Source organism: Aptenodytes forsteri, unplaced genomic scaffold, assembly GCF_000699145.1.
Source record: "Aptenodytes forsteri isolate BGI_AS27 unplaced genomic scaffold, ASM69914v1 Scaffold200, whole genome shotgun sequence".
Taxonomy (NCBI): Eukaryota; Metazoa; Chordata; class Aves; order Sphenisciformes; family Spheniscidae; genus Aptenodytes; species Aptenodytes forsteri.
The window spans coordinates 2034183-2055015 of record NW_008796187.1 but is presented as its reverse complement, the minus strand read 5'-3'; the positions used below and the strand labels follow the sequence as shown (position 1 = coordinate 2055015).

The 20833-nt window shown below is 40.5% G+C and overlaps 1 protein-coding gene across 1 annotated transcript in view; it reads right to left on the bottom strand.

Moving 5' to 3' along the window:
• TBL1X (transducin beta like 1X-linked) overlaps window positions 1-20833 on the bottom strand; it is a 55035-nt gene that overhangs the window by 18977 nt on the left and 15225 nt on the right. Inside the window, exons 2-5 of the mRNA XM_019474262.1 lie at window positions 17482-17627; window positions 14584-14730; window positions 14399-14516; window positions 7696-7828 (exon numbers count right to left, since the gene is read on the bottom strand). Coding sequence (XP_019329807.1) covers window positions 7696-7828; window positions 14399-14516; window positions 14584-14730; window positions 17482-17627 — 544 coding nt within the window. The remainder of the gene's footprint in view (window positions 1-7695; window positions 7829-14398; window positions 14517-14583; window positions 14731-17481; window positions 17628-20833) is intronic.

Sequence of the window (20833 nt, the reverse complement as noted above, 5' to 3'; positions counted from 1 at the left end):
AATAACAACAACCACCAAAACAATCAAAGTACCCTGGATTGCTTGTTTTGTCCAGAGGGTAATTTTCATTTACATGCAGTAAGTAGAATCTTGGAGCAGAATTAGGATCTCTCTTATATTTCCAAGAATTCGTATAGTCAAGATGAAATTTCATTGTCAATATACCTGATGCTTTTTCTTTTTTAAAAGTAATGACTAAAACTTCCTTTCCTGTACACTAACAAGGAGAAAAAGTCTTTCTTTGAAGACCAAACACCTGAGATCCATTTTTGCTTTGATAAGCCATGTTTTACTGAAAAGGAAATCCATCACAAGAGAATATGAAATTTTCTTTTGGTCTACTAATAAAACATTTAAATTATTTATATGAAAAGTACCGGGCAAATTTTAAACACTTCACACGTCTTTGAGTGCAAATATTGACCAAGCAAGTATTGAACTTGATTGATCTTTGTGTTTTATTTTACCAATAATTTAGCCAAATTTTACATGAACAACAGTTCAACTGTAAAAGCAAAAACCTCTCTGCCTGTATCAGTGGCTCTGAGCTCTGCTGGGTCATGGCACGCCTGGGGAATGCGCCCCCATCTCCTCTGAACCCTTCATGTCAAGCTGAGATGCGATGGCTGGCCAGGGCTTTGCCAGCCTAACCACAAGCTACTGATGTACAGCCATTCTTTAATTTTTGGCACAAATCTTTCACTTTAGTGATTAAGAAATAATTCCAATCAGGGTAATTTTTGCCACCATACAGAGCTGTGACTGTAATGTAACTCCTTATTTCTTCAGAGGTCTGGGAAACTGAAACACAATTTTGCACGTTGGCTAGAAAATTAACAAAGTTAATCATGAGGCTCAGAAGTTAAGAAACTTTTTTTTTTGCAATAATTTACAATAATGGGAACATAAGTCTTTCATACGCTTGAGTTATTGGTTAACATGCTAAGTAGGAAATTCCTTCAGTGCTGGCTTCTCCACTATATAGGACTCCGGGCCAGTCCTGCCTTCATTGTAATAATCCAGTTTGTTATTGGACCCTGTGAATAAAGTACTCAGCCACTTGGCTATCAAACACAATATCCTATTTGCTAGTTCTAAAAGGGTTATGTTTTGTTTTTCAACAGTTTTATTTAGTCAGTTTTCTGGCGATGCTTAGGCAATCTTATTTTCCAGTATTTTAATTTTGTTTTTCCATTTTCTTCTTCCTAAGGCTACATAAGCTATTATGTGTCCCTGCAGAGAGGTTTTATAAGCCTACCAGTGTGTGGCAGGGGTATTTGTGTGTCTTCCCTTTTGTTGCTGGGAAAAAAAAAGAGTATTCTCTGCTCTGGAAAATATTCTGATTTCTGTTGAATGATTCAGTGAACCCTGCCTTATTAGAGGACCATAGTTCAAGCACAATTCAGAAAGATATTTAATCTCCTTAGCCCACAGAAGCATTTCTATCTGCATGATAAAGCAGCTCATTCCAACATGCAAGTCATGAACACTTGAGTAATAGGTATACTGTTCTGCACTACGGTAGAGTACTGCCAAATTTTAGGAAGGCTTAGTTCTGACAGAATTTTATTTCATGCTCTCCAGCCCCAGTATAATCATGAATCAGGGTGGACAAATGTTTGTAGAATTTTATCTGTGGCATATAAAATCCCCATTCCGTAACTGTCAGCAGAGAGGTTAGAACAGCTGCAGTTGGGTGAAGAAGTTTGCAAGATGGTTGTTGAACCTTGGTATTTCTAATATTCAGCTCCAAGTCTTATAATCACTGTTTTTTTGATATGCAATATTGCTAATGTGTATTTAACACGTCTGGCTCCAACAGGTTAGACCTTCTATTATTTTATTTTAAAAGAGATTATTAAGAGCATAAAGGGAAGGAAACTCCTCGTTGTCACTTACATACCTAACTTTTCCTTAATAAAGCAGTTCTCTTAAAGTAAGCGCTTACGTTTCCTAGGCAGTAAGCAGAGGGAAGTGCCTCGGAGGTATCCAGAGGGATATGTCTGTCCCACTGATTCTACAACATTGCTCCCTGCATCTGGTCATTCAAATAGACCTCACCTAATAGCTGACCGCTTTGTGTTAATGGATTTGATCCAATGGGGAAACTGGCCCCAATGAAGTCACCTGCCACTGAATAAGCACTTACAGTTAGCAGAATTAACACCGGGCACTGTCTGGGGAGGTGAAATCAACCCCCTCAACCTGGTAATTCAAAAGGATTATTCAGAAAGGTAATTCACAATGGATCCTAAACCACTGATATGAGGAACACAGTAACTGGAAGCATTATATAAAACCCAGAGATGATGACAGAAGATGGCCTAGAAACATCCTTTCTTGCTTCTGAGAGACACAGCCATAACTGAAAGATCTCCGACAACAGCTTTTATGGCTAATTATTTTGGGTAATTCAAAAGGATTATTCAGAAAGGTAATTCACAATGGATCCTAAACCACTGATATGAGGAACACAGTAACTGGAAGCATTATATAAAACCCAGAGATGATGACAGAAGATGGCCTAGAAACATCCTTTCTTGCTTCTGAGAGACACAGCCATAACTGAAAGATCTCTGACAACAGCTTTTATGGCTAATTATTTTACTGACTAGGGAGAGCGAAGGTGCACAGAGCACTCTGCAAGAGACAAAGTCCCCCTGTGTGAAAGAGGCTGGTGTAGATCCGCAAAGATAAACGAAGAAACCTGCTGTTGGCTTTTGGGAATGAGGCCAGGTCCCTCTGCTTCACGGCTATGAGAATTACTTGAAGAGCATGGCTGGATGTAACAGAACAGAGCACGCTCTTGGAAGCAGCAGCTGAACGTGCAGACAGAGCATCCTAAATTCAACTAGCAAAGCTTTTGGAGTTCAAGGCTCCGACAACCTTGACATTCACAGGTATACTTCCATACTGGGAAATTCAAGCACATTCAGGAGCATTTTGGGTCACTGGACCATGATCACCTATGCTAGCAAACTGACAGGTTATTCCCTGGCCAGACTCTGGCCTGTTGTAATCGGCACTCTTGCTCGGGGCCCTGACGTTCTCTCTGAATAACTCCTGGGCGTGGCTTGGTGGCTACAATGGCCCAGGGACAATTCTCAACGTGCAGTTTGTTTGGCAGCCAGGACAGTTTGCTAGCACAGATACTGGCCATTCTGTGCCAGCTGGCCTCAGTGCCTAGCAATATTCCCAGGCATGGTTAGTTTACTAATGTGGACATAACTGTAATGGGTTTCTGCACTACCCAGGGAACATAACCATCTGTAATAATTTACATGTGTCATAAAATTAAAACTTAGATATTGAAAGATATCTCATCGAAGAAATCAGTCTTTGAAGAGGAGGACAATCAGATTTTAAGAGCAAAATTGGAATTATGGCCGGGAATGGCCAAATCTTCACAGTTGGCCAAGCACCTACTTTTTTTTTTTTTTTTTAGCCTGTCCAAAACAATATATGCAATTATTTGTTTTGGAATGTTGATTTCCTTCATAAAGGGTAATTAATGCTCTTACATGGCTGTATGTATGCGCTTTATTGTACTATAATAATGCTTCAGTTCATAACATCTAAGCATTCTTCTCATAAGCATCTGGTGACACTTATGCCTTTGATAGCCTTTACTGGTGTCTCTAGTCTTCTCCATCCTCCACTTTAAGGGTTATGGGTGTGGTGGAGGAGGAAGAGCAGCTGCAGAATGTATTTCTTCTGGCTATTTGATCAGAGAAATACCTGTCTCCACTTTTTTTTTTTTAAATAGCCCTTTGCAAAGTCCAGAGAGTATATGTTCCTGTGCTAGCCTTCACACCCTAAAAAGTCATTGCAATTGAGTAGATGGGACATCAAATATCAAAATTCCTTTCTATCAGTGGGATACTCACTAAATCTGGAAACCAGTGCTCTAGGTTTGGGTAATTCATTCTGCAAACAAATCCCCTTACACAGCTTGCTTCAGATTAGGTCGTGAACCTGCATTATTCTTTTAGTGCTTTGAAAATTACATCAGGTTGCTGTCTAAACTGCCGCTAATTGTTAGAAAAATTTGTTGCTTGTATAACAAGGCTTGAAGAAAATACTTTGCCATGAATTGAGATTTGATTGTGCTAGGCACTGTATAAACAGAACAAATGTGTTATTTCCCTTACTTAATAGTTAGGTTTTTATATGTATTTTGTAAGAAGACAATAGATGAGTACAATGAGGCAGGTGGGAAAACAGAAGAAAACTGTGGACTGGGCAGCACAATATGGCTATTATAGAATCCAACAATTTGGTGTTTGCACATCAGACTAACTGCAGTTTTCTTTTTTTGAAGCATTACTTTGTAAAGAACAAACATCTGCAGCATATGTACATTTTGGGGAATTTCTCCCCCTTGTTTAGTTGGTGCCGTAATACGTAGTTTACCTGTAGATGATAGCTTGTACTATTATTATACCAGACATCTCAAACACTTCTTTGTGCAAAGGCATAATCAGACAATCAACTCTCTTCCTTCAGTTTAATTTTTCTCTGTGCATTCTATGCCATTTGTGTCATGTAAGCTTTGTCAGGCACCCACTGCTGCGCTACCTGAAGGCTAACTGCATCACATACTTTGTTTCTTATGAGCAGGATAAATCTGATCAAGATGCACATGAACCTAAATTATTTGCATTTTCATTGCGTTGCCATTAGCCTGCATGAGACACAGCACCTGACTGTACTTTCTAGCCATGCGTGTATTTATGTGCTTCCAAAATCAGCAGCAAAGCTTATTAATAAAGACCTATTACACTGAAGGGTAAAGCTTAATTGAAGGGATAGTGAGAGGGTGCTCCTCTATCTTAGACATCTGACTAATGGTTCTGATTATCATCCTCCAGGTTTACCTGAAGCTGCGTAAGGTATCACTGTCCCAGGGATCCATCTACCAGTGCTTAGCACCCTGCAGCAAAGCTAAACACCCACTGGTTCCTCCGTCACTGGAGTACATACTCTGGTTTATTAAACGGTCCACAGTCTAAACTATGCACACTAGGCCTGTGAACCACAGATCCTAGGGAAGCAGTACAGTATGGCAAGCACTGGCAGAGAGGTGAGTCAGACACCGGGAAGTAGTTACCAATGCTAAAGCCAACAGATGAGGTCTGAGCACCTATACTTAGGAGTCTTAACTCCCTGTGTAATGAGTTGAGAGACGTAGGTACCTGCAGAGGGACAGTGCACTTGAGTAGATGCCTAATGTCAGCTGTGCAGATATTCTCCAGAATAAAGCAGCATTCTTCACTTCACCTCAGGTGCCACCAGGTGTCCCTAAGGAATAATTCTGTATGGTATCCTTTCTCCCCACCGATTTTCCTTTAGATAATAATGTGGCTGTGCTAACCGATCACCCGAAGACTGTTCTCCATACAATTCAAATAAGTAACATACTGGATAAGTTTACTATTAAAAAGTATATTGTTTAGGGTGACAGGGCTAAAGGACATCTATTGTATCAACAAATACAGTCCCTTCATTTGAATGACCCTAAATAAAGTACTTGCGAGCTGTTGATCTCAAGACAGCCCATGAAATTCTAATTAAGTTTGCCCCCATTATGGGAAAGCTCATCCAGATTTTATGAAACCTTCTCTAGATTTTCGTCTTTAATAAGAAACAACCATGAAAACCATGAAAATTTAATCAGGTTAACTAAATTCTTCTTAGTTTTTGAAATTTTCTTCACTATTAGGTCATGATTTAACATTTATGGGTAGTCAAAGCATTTAGGCATACATGGAAAAGTTAGGGGAGTAGTACAGGAGTATGTTCATTCAGTATCATTTGTTTTTATTATACATACAAATTCCTATGTAGACAGTAACGTTTCATGAACATCACAGATTCTTTGCCTTCCCTTCTTTGCCTTGCCTTGATTCTCTTTTTTTTTCCTTGAAAACATCCTCTCAGATTTGGGCCAGGACGATTAAAGAGTATCGTATGCTACAGTTCTTCCACTATAAATTTTCATTTATTTATACATTAAATAAATACCTTTTAAGGCTCACTCAACTGTATGCCAGGAAGAGGACAATCTGTGTGAAGTAACTGTTTTATGCTTGCCTGTTTTAACTGGTGACTAATTGTAATGATCAGGACTTCCCTTCTTAATAATAATCATTTGCTAGGGATAAGTAATACTGCCAAGCAATATTGCCTGAGACACTAGAAAACTGAGTGGGTAGAGGAACACAGTTAGCAGAAAATACAGCAAATGCATGGCATAGGAGTGTGACTGCTATTACTGCTCTTGTCTGTACCATGGCATCACGCAGGGATCCTATCACAAACCAGAAGACCCACTGAGCCTATGGAAAAAAGAGCTGAAAACCAAAGTTTGTCATCCAAAAACCCTACATACAGCTTTTGCAAATTCTACTGCTATACCCATTTAAAATTAATAAACGAAGATACCTAGTGCTACAGATGCTAAAAGCACTACCAGGTCTGGGCATTCCAGAAACAAAGTATATTCAGAAGGATTTTGTTTTCTAAAAGTTTGTTGTCTGAAATTATTCTTTGGAAACTGCTGTCTTCACTCTCTTAGAGATCTTGTGCTGTTTATCCAACTTGATATTTCTTTCAGTTAATTACTTTTATTTTTCCTATTTATTCTGTCCCATTTGCACTTTGCACTTTCTTTGTTTTCATGTATTAAGTCAAAAAAGATCTCATAAGAAGACTATTCTGATGATCATGCAAGAAGTTGGAAATAAAATAAGGACTTTCCTCTTCCTTGTAATAAATGTGTTGATACTGTCAGGTAACTTTAAGTGATGAAGACCCATTTCTCTCCTCTAACTTCTATCAGCTTTCCCCCACATCCCCAGTTAGACTTCTTAAATTTAGCCTTCATTTTAAGGTTTAACTTTAAGCATGAACAAACACAGATTCCAACAGTGTCTGTATATAGCTCTTGGGGGTATGTTTACATTAGCATTTTTGTTTGGATCAAAAGCGCTTTTTGCAAGTCAATCTCCTGATTGTCCCACTTACCATGCTTTGGTTGTCATTGCTGAGCAGTCCTGGACTAGACTCCTTTTCAATGACAATAAACCAAAACACACCCTCATGATCAACTCATCGGACAGAACTAGGTCCAGGCTGAAGCCCCCGCCCCGCAATACAAACAGTCATGATCAACTCATCGGACAGAACTAGGTTCAGCCTGAAGTCACCTTATGGTGACATAAGGTCCTCACACACTAGTTTTGCTTTACAGATCTACTCCTCTTTGTGCTGCACACGCCAATGCAGACATAGCCAAAGAGAACTCTGTTTTAGAGTCTCCATACTTTTAAAAAGAAAACATGGATGCCAAAGACTTTCTGAGACCCCAATGTGAACCGTTAACTAAGAGCAGTAGGAGTAGATTACATGAACTTCAAGTAGTCTTAGAATTATCCATTGTTATTTTAAAAACCTTTTAAAAAATTTATGTGTATTCAGGGCCACAGAGTGCACATCTTAAATGTGCAAATGCTTCATATTCTGCGTCACCTTATAATTGCTTAACTCCTACACAGGTACAGTACTGCTGAAAAAAACAGTTGCGGGCTGAAAAAACAGTGAGGAGAATACTCATTCATCTCTAGTATACACTCGCACTCTTGCATCTCTAAAACACACTCTAATTGCAGCAGCTGGTTTCAGTCATGGTCTTACCCAGATGCTAGCAGGTCACTGACAGGGTTCCAGGCACAGATGAACACCTCTGACTCATGGCCCCGAAGGACTGTTGCTTTGTTAGGAGGAATTTCAACATCCCCGTCAATTTCCATTGGCTTTGAATGATTATCTGTAAGGAGATATATCAGAATAAGTAGTTTGCAAGATGCTGCTAGGTCTGCTTTAAAAACAAGCTGGCTACCCGTGGCCTAAAGCTTACAGCAACGTATACGCTATAAATACTATTCTATGTTGTGTCACTGACCATATTACTCTATTTTCTACCTATGATGATTCAAATTAATATTTCCTCAAAATGTAGAGCTTTCCAAAATATTTTGTACAAATGCACGCAGCTTTTCTTCAAAAACTAGTCAGCATTTATTTCAGTATAGTTTTTTTTGAAGCTGGCTTCGTGAAAAATGACTTACAGATCTATTAAAATAGCAGATCGTCACATTTGAGAAAAGCTTTATGCTGTTCTTTTAAAAAAGTAACACACAGCACATACATTTTCTTACACAGTGTCCTGTAAGTAATATGCGTGCTACTCACAGATGAAGAATATACCGAGTAAGGGCCTCATTCCCTGAGCATGGCAGTGAAACGGCGAGTGATCACCTTCTCAAGGATATCATAATATATGCAAAGGTACCAACTGAGGCATAGATATACTTAACCTGCATGCTGTAATTCTGGGGTTCTTTAGACTGCAGTCTAAGTAACTTTGTTTTTATAAAGCTCTTTTATGTCCTTAAGGAAAAAAAGTGAATTTAAAATGATGAATTTCTCTTAGTGGCAGCAATTCATTCCAATTTGCATCATGAACAATGTTTTCACTCCAGATTTTCATTGCTTCAGTATAAATCTTCCTCATTCAGCTCAAACTACGCTTCCTGGCAGCAACAGAAGATTATTATCCTCTGCGAACAAGACACCAACCAAGGACAGGTAACACACTGAAAGCGCAGACAGCAGATGTTACACACAGAAGTGTGGCCCATTTCGCGGAAAGCACATCCAAGAGCGGATAGCTGGCAGGCCGGGGGAAAGGCAGCCTCGTGTTATCTAATCAATGTCTTGGCCAGCTGATCTGCTCTGATTGATCGAAATCCAAGTTCTCGTTCTGGGTTAAGTCTTTTAGTTAGTCATTCTTTAATCACATATGGAGATCCATAGGTTCACAAGTGCAATAATTATGCTCCTTTATTGCCACATGTTTATGGCATTTAAAATCAGCCATCTGTCCTGATACTCAAGCTCTGCTGAGCTATTGCCCATCAACTGGCAAAACAGACTGTGACGTTGCACAACTGCCATCGGAAGGAAGATCTCCAGATTTCTACCCTTACCCAGGCTTTCAAATACCGTGCTTTGCTCTGCCTAATTTATGCTGAGTCACACAAGTAGCACTTCTCATTGCGTATTTGGTTAGGTACCCTACTAACTATGTCTGTGCTATATCTACGCCATAGATGGAATGGAATGGAATTCACATGTAATTCAATGACTAGCATAGCACTGAGTATCAAATTTAGAAAACAACTAACAGTAGTTTCACAGCTCACATTTCTAATTCAAAATATCTGTATTTTTAACTACACTTATTACCTATGGACTTGTTGCATAAAACTAAACGTATTACAAATGCCTGTTTATAAAATCTATACCTATGCTGAGGCCCTATGTTAAGCATTGTCCTTGATAATTCCCTATGTGTATAACTAGTAAAATTAATACTGTCAAGATATACTAGTACTCGAGATTTAGCCTGACACTAGCAGCTGGGAACTTGGATATGATATTCTGAGCAATCAGGACAATGAAGAGCAAAGCACAATTAAAACCCACCAGAATATATGAGTCTAGAACTCGCAACCCTCTGTTTCTCAGCACAGAATCACCAGGTTTAAAGCATATTTTCATGAGAAAAACAGCAGCATGGTAATGGCTATGCATTCATCTGTGTCCTGTTCACAGTGTGAGTTGGAAGCTGGGTGTAAATCAAGAAGTAAGATATTTCAAGTGTTTTAATTTGAAAAATTTAGATGAGAAGCTACTCTTACCACATATGATCCTACTGTTACCTGCCTGGCTCTAAAGGCAGAGCTGCTTTTCACTCTTGAATAAAGCCAAATGACAGCTTGGAAGCAGCATTACTCCAAGGTCCCAGAGTTACGAGGTGCTATCAGAGCAAGGCCATCTGATACTTAGAAACATTTTTTGTTTGTACATGGCCAGATGGAGGAACCTAGATACACACTTTCAATGTTATTAACTGCTGTGAAAAAAACCACAAATAGTCATGCTGTGAAAAAGAAACCTTGATCATCTGATACCTGCATTAGTACATGCAAGACTGACTGGCCTCTGGGAGCAATGAAATACCTGCAGGATTGTTTTCTATTGTCTTCCAGTAATGATTTTGACACTACAGCTTTGGTGGTTCAGGAAAAAAGGGAGGGAAAGATGAGGAGTCTTTCAGAAAGCGTTCGCAAATGTTCACATTACATGCGTTTTCTTCCTATTTTCATCAGTAGTCAGGAACATTCATATTTAGAGCGTTACTGTTAAGCACAAAACTTAAAATGCCTGACTAAACAAACAGGACAGTTCACGCTTCTGCACTACTGCTTCAGGCTCTTCTCAGATTCAGATAGACACTAGCAACATAAAATGGATACGATTATGATAACAACAAACAACTGCAGAAACCCCTGAACACAAGACGGCACCTCGTAACAGTGCTGAGTTCCTTACACAACACAAGCTCTTGTGAGCCCTGGTCTCATCTGAAAAATTGGCTCTCCTATGGATGCAGCTACAATGTGTGCATGGGGAACGAGAATAAATAGGTAAGAGGCAGTAGCCACCAAGAATAGGCTTCTTTTTTTAAAAATATCTTCAGAGCAGAAAGCTGTCGGTTAAGACCTCATTTGCACAAAGAATGCCTCTGAGGGGGTCTTGGAAAGAGAGGGCAGTTCTACCAAGTGCAACAGACCCTCATAGGTGAAAAGTCTGCAGGTCACATAGTGGAGGACTCTGCCCACATGTTAACACAAACCATTTTCTAAAGGCCAGAGCATCTTTGGTTAATTCTATGCTATATTCTTCTAATTTTTTTCCTCAAACGTATTAAAAATCCCAGATCACTGGAAATTAAAAGTCATATTCCCCCAAACTATTATGGTTAAGTTTTTAGAAAAATGTAATTCTAACACACCAGTGAGTAATATTAACTCTCTATTTCCTCCAAACTAAAAAAGATATCTTTTTAAGATCCTACCAGTGCTAACCCTGTCTTTTCTCAGGAAATGTGTTTTTTTCCTTAAATCTTTGACAGGCCTTTCACTGAAGTTGTTCTTTACGGCTGTAGTTACAATAAAGGAACTGGGCTCAGTCTTTTTTCCAGAGCTTTATTTTTCTTAAACCCAAGCCAATCCTTGCAAATATAATGAAACAAACGACACTAAAAATATTTGAGTTGGAAAACAATCCAAAGTTTGGCTCCATTTCTACATGCCGATTTTTATTTTTTCTACTAATTTTTAAAGTGACTCAAAGCTGAAAACATTACTCAGGAAGCAGCAAGAGAAGGCAGTGATTTTATTTATTCAGTATTTGAATCTGCACCTCAAACTGTTGTTATTGTTAGATTTTTTCCTGGCTCTTCCCTTTCTTATATCAATTCACCCTATCATATTATATTGATAACACCACATAAAAAAATATACCATATTATATAAAATATATTAACACTTTTTTGGGAAGACTTATAGTGTCAGGGAGAACTCCACATCACAATAAATGCAAACTGGGTAACTTCCCAAAGACATCTCTTTCACCCGCTCCCCCCATCCCGCCTTTTTATGACAGGTTGATGTATGTTCCAGGTTATGACTAAGGACTAGCACACTGTCCAAACCCATCCCAGTATATGCCAGTTCTGTGAAATCCAACAACAGTGAAAATGAAGCTTTGGGAAGTTTCTCACACCTTTCGTATCAGCAATCTTTTCTACCCAGCAGGTCTCCCAGCTTTCACCTTACCCATCTTACATCCTATCCTAAACTTTTGTCCTATCCTACCCTAAAGCTTTTGTCCTAAGCTAAGCTCTTGCCAGATCTTTTGTCTTAGTCTATCCTAGACTAAACAGACTCTCTGAACGCAGCGATAAGGGAAAAGGTAAGGCTGGATATACGGTTTGCCCTGCATAAGCAACGAAAAGGAAGGGTATGACCCTTTTGTTATGTCATTAATGTAACTATATTTTTCTAACTTTACCACAAGAGAGGGAAATACAACTGTGAGAGTGTTAATCAGATGCATGCAGTAAATTGACAGCTAGATTTGTTAGTCTTTATTTCTAGTGGTTTCTGATAATTACGGACGCAGACCTCTTGGAGTTTATCTAAACAGGTCTGTTCAAGGGCGAGAACGCTAGTTTTGCAGCTCTGTGTGCATCTCCCATGCATAATCCTCATTTGCAGTTGTGCTACACCACTTTGCTGGTATCTTCTGAATGCCTCAGACAGAAAGGTTATGTCCTCCCAAAGCGAGGGAGGCACGCAGATCAGAAAGTCTGTCCCTGGATTTCTCAGCAGCTTCTCTCCAAAGCCTCCTTCTCCTTAAATTGCTGAGCTCACCTCTTCACCCAGGATGACCAACTGGCACAACAGCAGCTGCCAACAACACATGCCAGCTGGCCAGCTACTCCTCGAGGACTTTCTATCTTCCCATTGCCACTGCTCAGTTAACTTGTCTACCTGGTAGGCTGCTTAGCCACAGTAATGCTTTGAAATTTGCTGTCTGGTAGAGTATCTCACCAGTTGACATGTATCCTACCTCTGTGAAATTTTACTGGACAACACAGTGTCATGTTCTTGCATCCTGCTTGAGACAGAGCTATTGGATGATATTAAGTCATACAGGACTTCTCCTCCTCAGTACTCCAAGAAAGGTCTGCAACTGTTCATGAAAATCCTTCTATTAAAAATCGGTGAGAATTATTATTTTTTAATAATAAAATGGTAGATCTGAGAAATCAAGGCTTAGATGGTGGTTATACATCTGAACTGATCTGCAAGACTTTCTTTTTATTAATACAATAGTATGTGTGTTTCTTCAGACCTGAAGGAAATAAGTCTGAACGGTTCTGTGTTAGTGATGAACCGATAATCAGTTTTCTACCTTCAGAATTTGGGTGTTTTGGTCCTGAGACAGGAAGACATTCCTCCAAAATTTTCACAAATCAGCTGAAGGAAAGTGTCAACAAAAAAAATGTCAGCATTTGATACATTTAAAAGTGCTTTCATTTCTTTTTGCACCCCTTCACATATGAAAGAAGTTCAATTTCAAAACAACGGCTCAGTTGGAAGAAAAACATAAGCAATCCATAGTCTAAAAACAGATTAGTTTTTTCAAATTTTTCAGAACTTTTTTACAATACATACAATTTAAATCATTGCAGTTTTATTGGGGGAAACTATCCTGTCTAACTGGAATTCTCTGAAGAAAAACCTGGTTTGAAAGCATTTTTCTCACTGACCCACAGAGGAATCTAGTCAGATCAAAGAGAAGATGGAGACTGATAAAGGTATCTACACTGCAGAACAAATAAAATCTGTTACACGACTACAGTCCTGACCTGTTACTTATCTAAGCCAAAGAGCTGTTGGGGCTTCCTACAAAACCTGCCATGCACGTTCCTCTAGAATTTGCTTGGGAGGCAATCAGGCATTCAGGTCTCATTTCAGAAGTTAGCCAGTGCCCTAATATGGCTTGCACACAGAAACCAGAACCATTAATCATATCCTCCCCACAATGTGAGCACAGTCATCAAGATCTAGTTACACAAGCAGGTATGTCCACTCCTTGTTTTATATGTCTGACTTTAAATGTCTAAGGTATGAGCGCGGTCTCCTGCCGTCACCAATAAACAAAGGTGAATTCAGAGCTCTTGCGAACTGACTGTTCCCACAGACTAAGGAAATCTCGGGAAGGTAGGAACTTCAATTAGATATTTGCAGTGGACTGTATGACTAAGCATGTGCTATTAAATAAAAAGGCGAGGAACTCTCCTCTGTGCCTTCAAGACAGGTTGGCTGCATCCAAGCTGTCTGCTGGGAACGGTCCTTGGCACATGCAACTCCCTACCCTGTGCTTGGCCATGCTGTACAAGAAGGGATAGCTGCTATAGGCCAAACTGTGCCAAGGACCATGCCAAGGCTATGGATGATCATAGGATAGTTAGTGCTCAAGGCTATGCTCTGGCCATGCTTAATTGACACAGATATGGCTTGTAGGTCCCAGCCTCTCAACCTGTCTCCCTCCTAGCCTGGACAAAATGACCAACTGTGGCTACAGCTTGTCCCAACTTTTATCAAATATCTAACAGCACCTATGAAGCTGATAATACGAATGAGTATTATTACATGCTCTAAGGAGAGAGCACACAGCTCCACTTCTTGATACTGTCTTCAACTTGCAATTCTAAGTTTTTGGATTCTGAGAGGACACCAGTAAAACATGCACTGTGACATGAAACGTGATTTTTACTCAGCAGCCTTTCTAGAAATACCCCGCCTTCCTGAAATGATTCCCCTGGGTTCTAACACCTTGCAGACACCAACTAAGTACAAGAATATTATTGAAACTCAAATTGCCCAGTAGTGGCAAGCAGCTGCATAGGTTGGCTTACTTATTGCATGTGCCCCATTCTCCTCTCCATTCACAGTGGCTTCTCCATTCTTTGGTGTGTTCTGCTGGGAAACAGCAGTCGTCGTTGCTCCCTCAAATTGCCCAGTAGTGGCAAGCAGCTGCATAGGTTGGCTTACTTATTGCATGTGCCCATTCTCCATTCTTTGGTGTGTTCTGCTGGGAAACAGCAGTCGTGGCGCTGTGGCGCGCGCTGGCTTGTTGCTGAGCTAGTTTCTCTCTGAATGCTTGCTGCCGGGTCTGAACAACATCAGGCATCACTGCGTCTATCAGAGACAGTGATTCTATTGGCCTGCCGTCAAATACTGTACCATCCTGCAGGGAAAACGAGCAGAAGTGAAACGGCAAGTTTAGGGTCTTCACCATTGAGGTCGGGCAAAGAGGTAATGATACAAAGAAACAAAACTAGGTTGTGTGAAGATACTGCACTTTGACTTGACCAGCAGTGCCACGTTACTACGGACCACCTCTCTCTCAGATCCGTGGTGGTGGTACTCATGTTCCACTTAGAAATCTGTTTGGTAAGTCATTTATTGGAATTTTATAGAAAATTCAGACATACAAACTCTTTACAGATGCAAAAAAATTACGCTGTGGAAAAAAAAAAAATTCTGACTGATGACAGAAAGTTTCTCTTTGTTTTGTATTTCGGAAAAAAGAGTCATGGCTAGAGCCATGACAAAGGCAAACAGACTTTGGTTGAATTGTTTGTCTTCCTGCACTTGCAGGGGCATAGTGGCTGATGAATAATGAACTTCAGCCAAAACAAGATGTATGCACAAATTCAGTGGTTCCTTACACAGCATTCATCAGCCCAGCACCACCAGTTGTAGCTGACTGCACAGGACTGCTTTATCGTTATTTTTCCTTTATTCTGCTAGTTTTATTCGTAATAGTTACGGCTTTCATTTTGATTTCTGTAAATTAGGCTTCAGGTTTAACAACCAATTGAGTTAACCTTTAAGGGCTGTTTTTTAAGACTTAATAGAGACTCAGGTCAACAACTGCTGTATCTACTTAGCTTTGCTTCACTTTCACTTTCCTATTATCTTAAATATAGGAAAAAGGTTTTAGTAGCCTCTGTAAAGTGCCATTTTACTGATCTTTTGCAAACTCCCTTTAACTCTTTGAAATAATCAAGACCCAGCAGTGAAAGATTTGTGTTTGAGGAATAGCAGGTAAGATTAGGATATGGACAGATGAAGCAGCTGGGAAACAATGTAATTTTTAATAGACAGCAATAACTAATAAAGAAAAATAGCCGTTTGGCTGACTAGTATGCTTCTGTTGGACTAGTCATTGAATTACCCCTTACAATTACAATATTAAGAGAATACTTATTTGTTTCCTCATGGGGAAGAAAAAGAAGGAAAGAGTCATTAGAGAAGAAAAATATAAGCTCTCTTTCTCCTCAACATTTTTTATGTAAGTATCTCTACCGACATTTATTTGAATCCTGGCTCAAATCCTTGCTACACAATGAAAAAAATGTTTGCCAATGGATTTTGGCATCTTACATTTTTAACTGTAAAACTGCTCACTGGACTATTTCCATGACTGCCCTTTCACAGCTCACAAACAATACTTAATTTTATACACATTAGTTTACAGACTCACTGATTACTAGCCGCTCTTAAGTAATACACATAGAGAAGCAACACGTAGAGAAGCATATACGTAGCCCTTACTGGCATTCAGACATAGCATGAATGGCCTTTGCTTTGCTGTAATGTACTCGACAGTACGTATTTGCACAGAATCAAACCACGATGAGAGTAACATAAATCTTAATGGTGACAACATGCATATTTATAGGTTATTCTCTCAACTTCAATTCTGAAGCTGGATGCACAGGAGCAGACCCCTACAGCTGTCATACGACCTGAACCGATAGGTGCTGTTCATGGCTGAAAGTTTCTAACTGTGTAGCTCCAATTTCAGGCACAGGGCAAAATGTTAAGCAGCAGCAAATTGGGACAGATTCCTAGCTCTTGTTTGTTATTACAACTGCATCAAAGTGCAGCTTGGCATGAATGTCAAATGTCATCGCCCCAATTAAAAAAATAACACATACACAACTCTTAAACACGGTATCGAGTCATAAAAAGAAAACCACACAGAATGTTAGTGATAAAAATAAATGAGTTTCCAAACTACACATTGCAAACAACACAACCTTTTCTCTATTTTATATTCCTTTGTTCTCACCCATGCTGTTCCCATGCCACATTCAGCTACAGAGGAAAAAGCAATAGCTTTTTATGTATTAATATTTATTACAGATCTCTGTCAATTATGAATATCTGTGGTAAATATTTTGTAATGCAGTATCTGTCACGCTTCACTCCCTCTCGAAGCATCACGCCTTTAAGGTTGGCAGGGCAAAAATGCTGGCTTTTCCCACACCCCCTCTTTGTTTCCCCTGGCAGTTCAAGGAGAACAGAGACACTTTGTGGCCGCTCATACAATCCCCACAGACAACCAGTGCCCCAGCCAGGGTCAGAATTTGCACATAACCATTTTGCCATGTACATGAGAGGATGATGCCTGGCCTTACGTGATCTGAGCCAAAGTCACTGAAATCAGAGAGAATCTCTCCGGTGACCTCCGTGGATTTTAGATCAGGCTTCTCATGGCTTGCAAGGAGGGGTGCCTGCTAGCAGGTGTCAGGCAGTGAAGTTTTAACCTACATTGCAGGCTTCTCCTGCCAAATTCCGCTACGACCTTGAAAACGCAAGACTGTAAACAGACGCATTTTCTTGTTTGCTGCGAGAATCCGTGCACCCCGGATTTGTTGACTGCGGTAGTGGAAACACCATAAAATCCATTTAAGCAGCGCAAAGAAGGCCTCAATGCCACAGCTAAAAACTGAAATACACTTCCACCTCAGGGCTCTTCAGCTCTCTGCTGGGGGTGGGGCAAAGTATGAGGAACAAAATGAAACGAGATCAACGGAAATCGCGGAGCGGTGGCCTGCGTCTCCGGGCTGTTGGGACACATCGCTTTGCAAGCCCCAGCGGGTCAGTCAGTGGTGCGCGCGGTGCCGGCGTTGGCGGGGGTACTTACTTCATTGATGCTGATCTCGGCCTCCACATACTGGAGCCCCTTCTGAAGGATGGAGATGAGTGCGGCAGGTGGCACTAGTGTTCCGTTGATGTTGGACTGGCTGATGTGGCTCTCGATACCGAAGGTGAAGGCCGAGTGGGAGAAACCTGAGAGCAGGAAAAGGAAGCCATGACATGAAATCTAAATGCACCAGCCAGATACACACACCTTCATGGTCTAAAAATAATCCTGCTGCAAGATCTGAGAGACGCTGCCGCGTAAGCAGAAGGACGCCGGCTGGCTGCATGGAGCCAGGGAGGTTAACCAGAGCCATCCTGACCACCCTGCCACCGCCACTGCCCATCCCCCTCCCCTGCACATATAGGGGAAGCCGTATAGAAACGGAAAAGCACGCAGAGAAAAATAACTGGAGAACTGTACTAACTGAAAACAAACCCAAACACATAAAAAAATAGGAATCGCCATAAGGGCAAGTCCAGCTGAAAAACCTGCCTCAAATCTTCACTACCCTTGCTGCATTTTAGTGTGGGTGTTTTCTGAAGAGAAACACTTAAATCCCTATCAGGGCGCAAGTTGTGTAAAATCAAGCCATAGATGCAGCCGACACAGGGGAGCCATTCTCTTATACCAGGGAGGAGATTTCAAATCCTCTGCTCATTTATTGATGAGTACAATGTGATGAGCAGAGCATTGCCATTAAAACGTGAAACAACAGAAAGGCTGCTCCCGTAAACCTATTTTCTGAAAGTGAACAGAAATAGCAAAAGTAATTAATTGGGATTTGCCAAACAGCAGAGGACAAGCCAGTGTGGTGGCCCATCCCTTAACCAGAAGCCTTTCTCTTCCCCGTTTCATTTTTGTCCTAAAAGTAAGGGTTAATGACAGTGACGGCACTGAAAATGAAAGAATTTTGCTGGACGCATTTTAGAGAAAGAGCTGTGCCTTAAACGCTGGCTGAAGCTGCTGAAAACTGTTGCTGGGTATGAAGGCGAGCGCTGCAGAGCGACTGTACGTAGGGGCAGATGCGGGAGGGGGGAAGGGGAACAGGATGTAGATATAACTGTAGGAACCCATTTATCACCACACTGTCTCCAGAGCATTAATCTAACATTAAAAGCCTTGGGGAAACCACCCATGCGCTGTCTCAAACAGGAAGAGCCCTCGCAGTCTCCACCAACTAGACAAGAAAGAAGAAAAAAAAAAAGAAGAAAAAGAAAGCAGCTCTCAAATGAAAATACTTCCGTTAAATATAGCTGTGCCTCTTCCCCTTGTCAACAGTAGTTTCATTTATAGTTTTGTCCGTTAAGGGATTTCTCCCATATCACTGCAATGTCCAATTGTGTGTGGGCTGGAGGACGGGATTTTGGGCTCGCTCCACAGTAATGCTCTCTCTCTCTCACTCAAATTGTTTTCAAGATCCTTTTTGCAGCTAGCTCAATTATGATCGTAGATAGATAGCAAAAACAAGCTGAGAAACAGAATGCCTCCCACATTTGAAACCGAGGTATGTATCTCTCTGTCATTCTCTCCCCCGACACATTTTATTTTGCCACTGTTTTTCTCCTCTTCCTGGTAACAGCCTCTATCCCCTCCTTTCCCAACCCCACCTTCCCTTCATGGCACTCCCCCCGCTTTGGGGGATGCTTGGGATACTTTTTAGGAAGTGGCAGGTCAACCTATGAGCAGAATTACATAGGATTACAAGGCATAAAAATAAAGCACAGCAAAAAACACCTGAAAAACTGCAATATAATTTATCTAATCCAATTCTTATCCTGTATGGCTCTTTATGTCCTGGTCTAGTTTATGAACTGCTGGACCTCCTGCTGCACCCAAAATAGACTGTAAGTTCTGCAGGGCAGTGTTTTTCCCTTGTTAGTAGTTTTGTAGGACACCTAAGCACATTACTGGGCACCACAATGAGGAAGAAATCAAGCACTGAGCATACACACACAGCCCGTGTCTGAGCGATCTAGGGCTTGATCACTGAACGCTGAAATCTCTATGTATATATAAATACATGTCATGCAACTAAACAGAATTAGAGAATCAGATCCCACTTGATTTGTATTTCTGTGTATTTAAATTAATCAACAACAACAACAGTAACAATACCTTCTTGAAAAGGAATGGACTTTAAAATGCATGATGGATAAATCAGCAAATCTACTTAAGAATGGAGAAGAATGAGATAAATAAGCTGTTGTCCAGAAGCACTGAAGTTGACTGCTAAAAAAGCCAGCAGCTAGTTTGTGAGGCGGCAGCTCAGAAAATTGTAACATGGTCTCTGACTCAATCAAAAGGTGGATGGCATAAAAATGGCAACCAACAAACATCGATAGAAAATGTAAAAAAGCAGAAAATCATTACTGCGGATCTACAGTAGGCTTAATTTTAACTATGACTTTGTACCTCTCATTATTGCATTTGGTATCTTGCAGACTTTTTAGTTGGCTGCTGGCGTATATGAAGCCCCATCTTTGTCAGCAGACAGATGACTGTGGCACACCGCTAACCTCTTTGTCCAGTACGGAGTTGCCACATCCCCAAAGAGCAACACATCTCACCTGGCTGCACGTGAAAGAAGAAACTTCTCAGCACAAAGCCCAGTTGTGTTATGGCAATGAATCTTCTTATTTTACTGTTTCTCTCAATGCTAAGAAACTATTACCAAAGCACCTGTTAGATGACAAAACACAAAACTCCCGGCTACTTTTGTCACTGAAGAGCAATCTCACTCACACCTCTCCAGCAGTTGTAACAAACTTTCCTAAAATCCTATCTGATAAGATCCAAATACTGAAAATCAACAGAGTGAAACTGCTTAAGTGGGTGCTGCTGGACACTGTGTTCCTCACCCCTCTTGGAAAAATCCTCCCATACAATTGTAATTAAAAGAAAAACAAACACAACAGAAACAACTAAACCAGACCACTGACCGATAGCTAATTACGTCCTGATTTCTTGTACTACTGTAGCAGTTATATAAGGCTCATATGAAAGTAGACTGGTTTTAAAAGTAACACACACAGTTAACAAAATCCTGAATGAAGCTGTACCCATGTCAGGTTTCTGGTAACGCTGAAAAATCACTTGAGCTTTGCTTTTATAGTTACCAGATGTCATCAGTTCTTTTCGGGGCTCTGCGTGTGAGTACACTGAATTATACAGCAATGTTGCAGCTCTATAGTTCAGTCTCACAAAAAGGTGATTTCTATTAAACGAAGGCAATTTTTTTAAAATGTTAGCTTGTGTTACAAATGCTAACTTGGCCCTCCTTCTGAAATTCATGAAACCACACTGGGGAACGTAGCCAAGACACACGAGCGCGCACCCCCCCCCCCCCACCTCC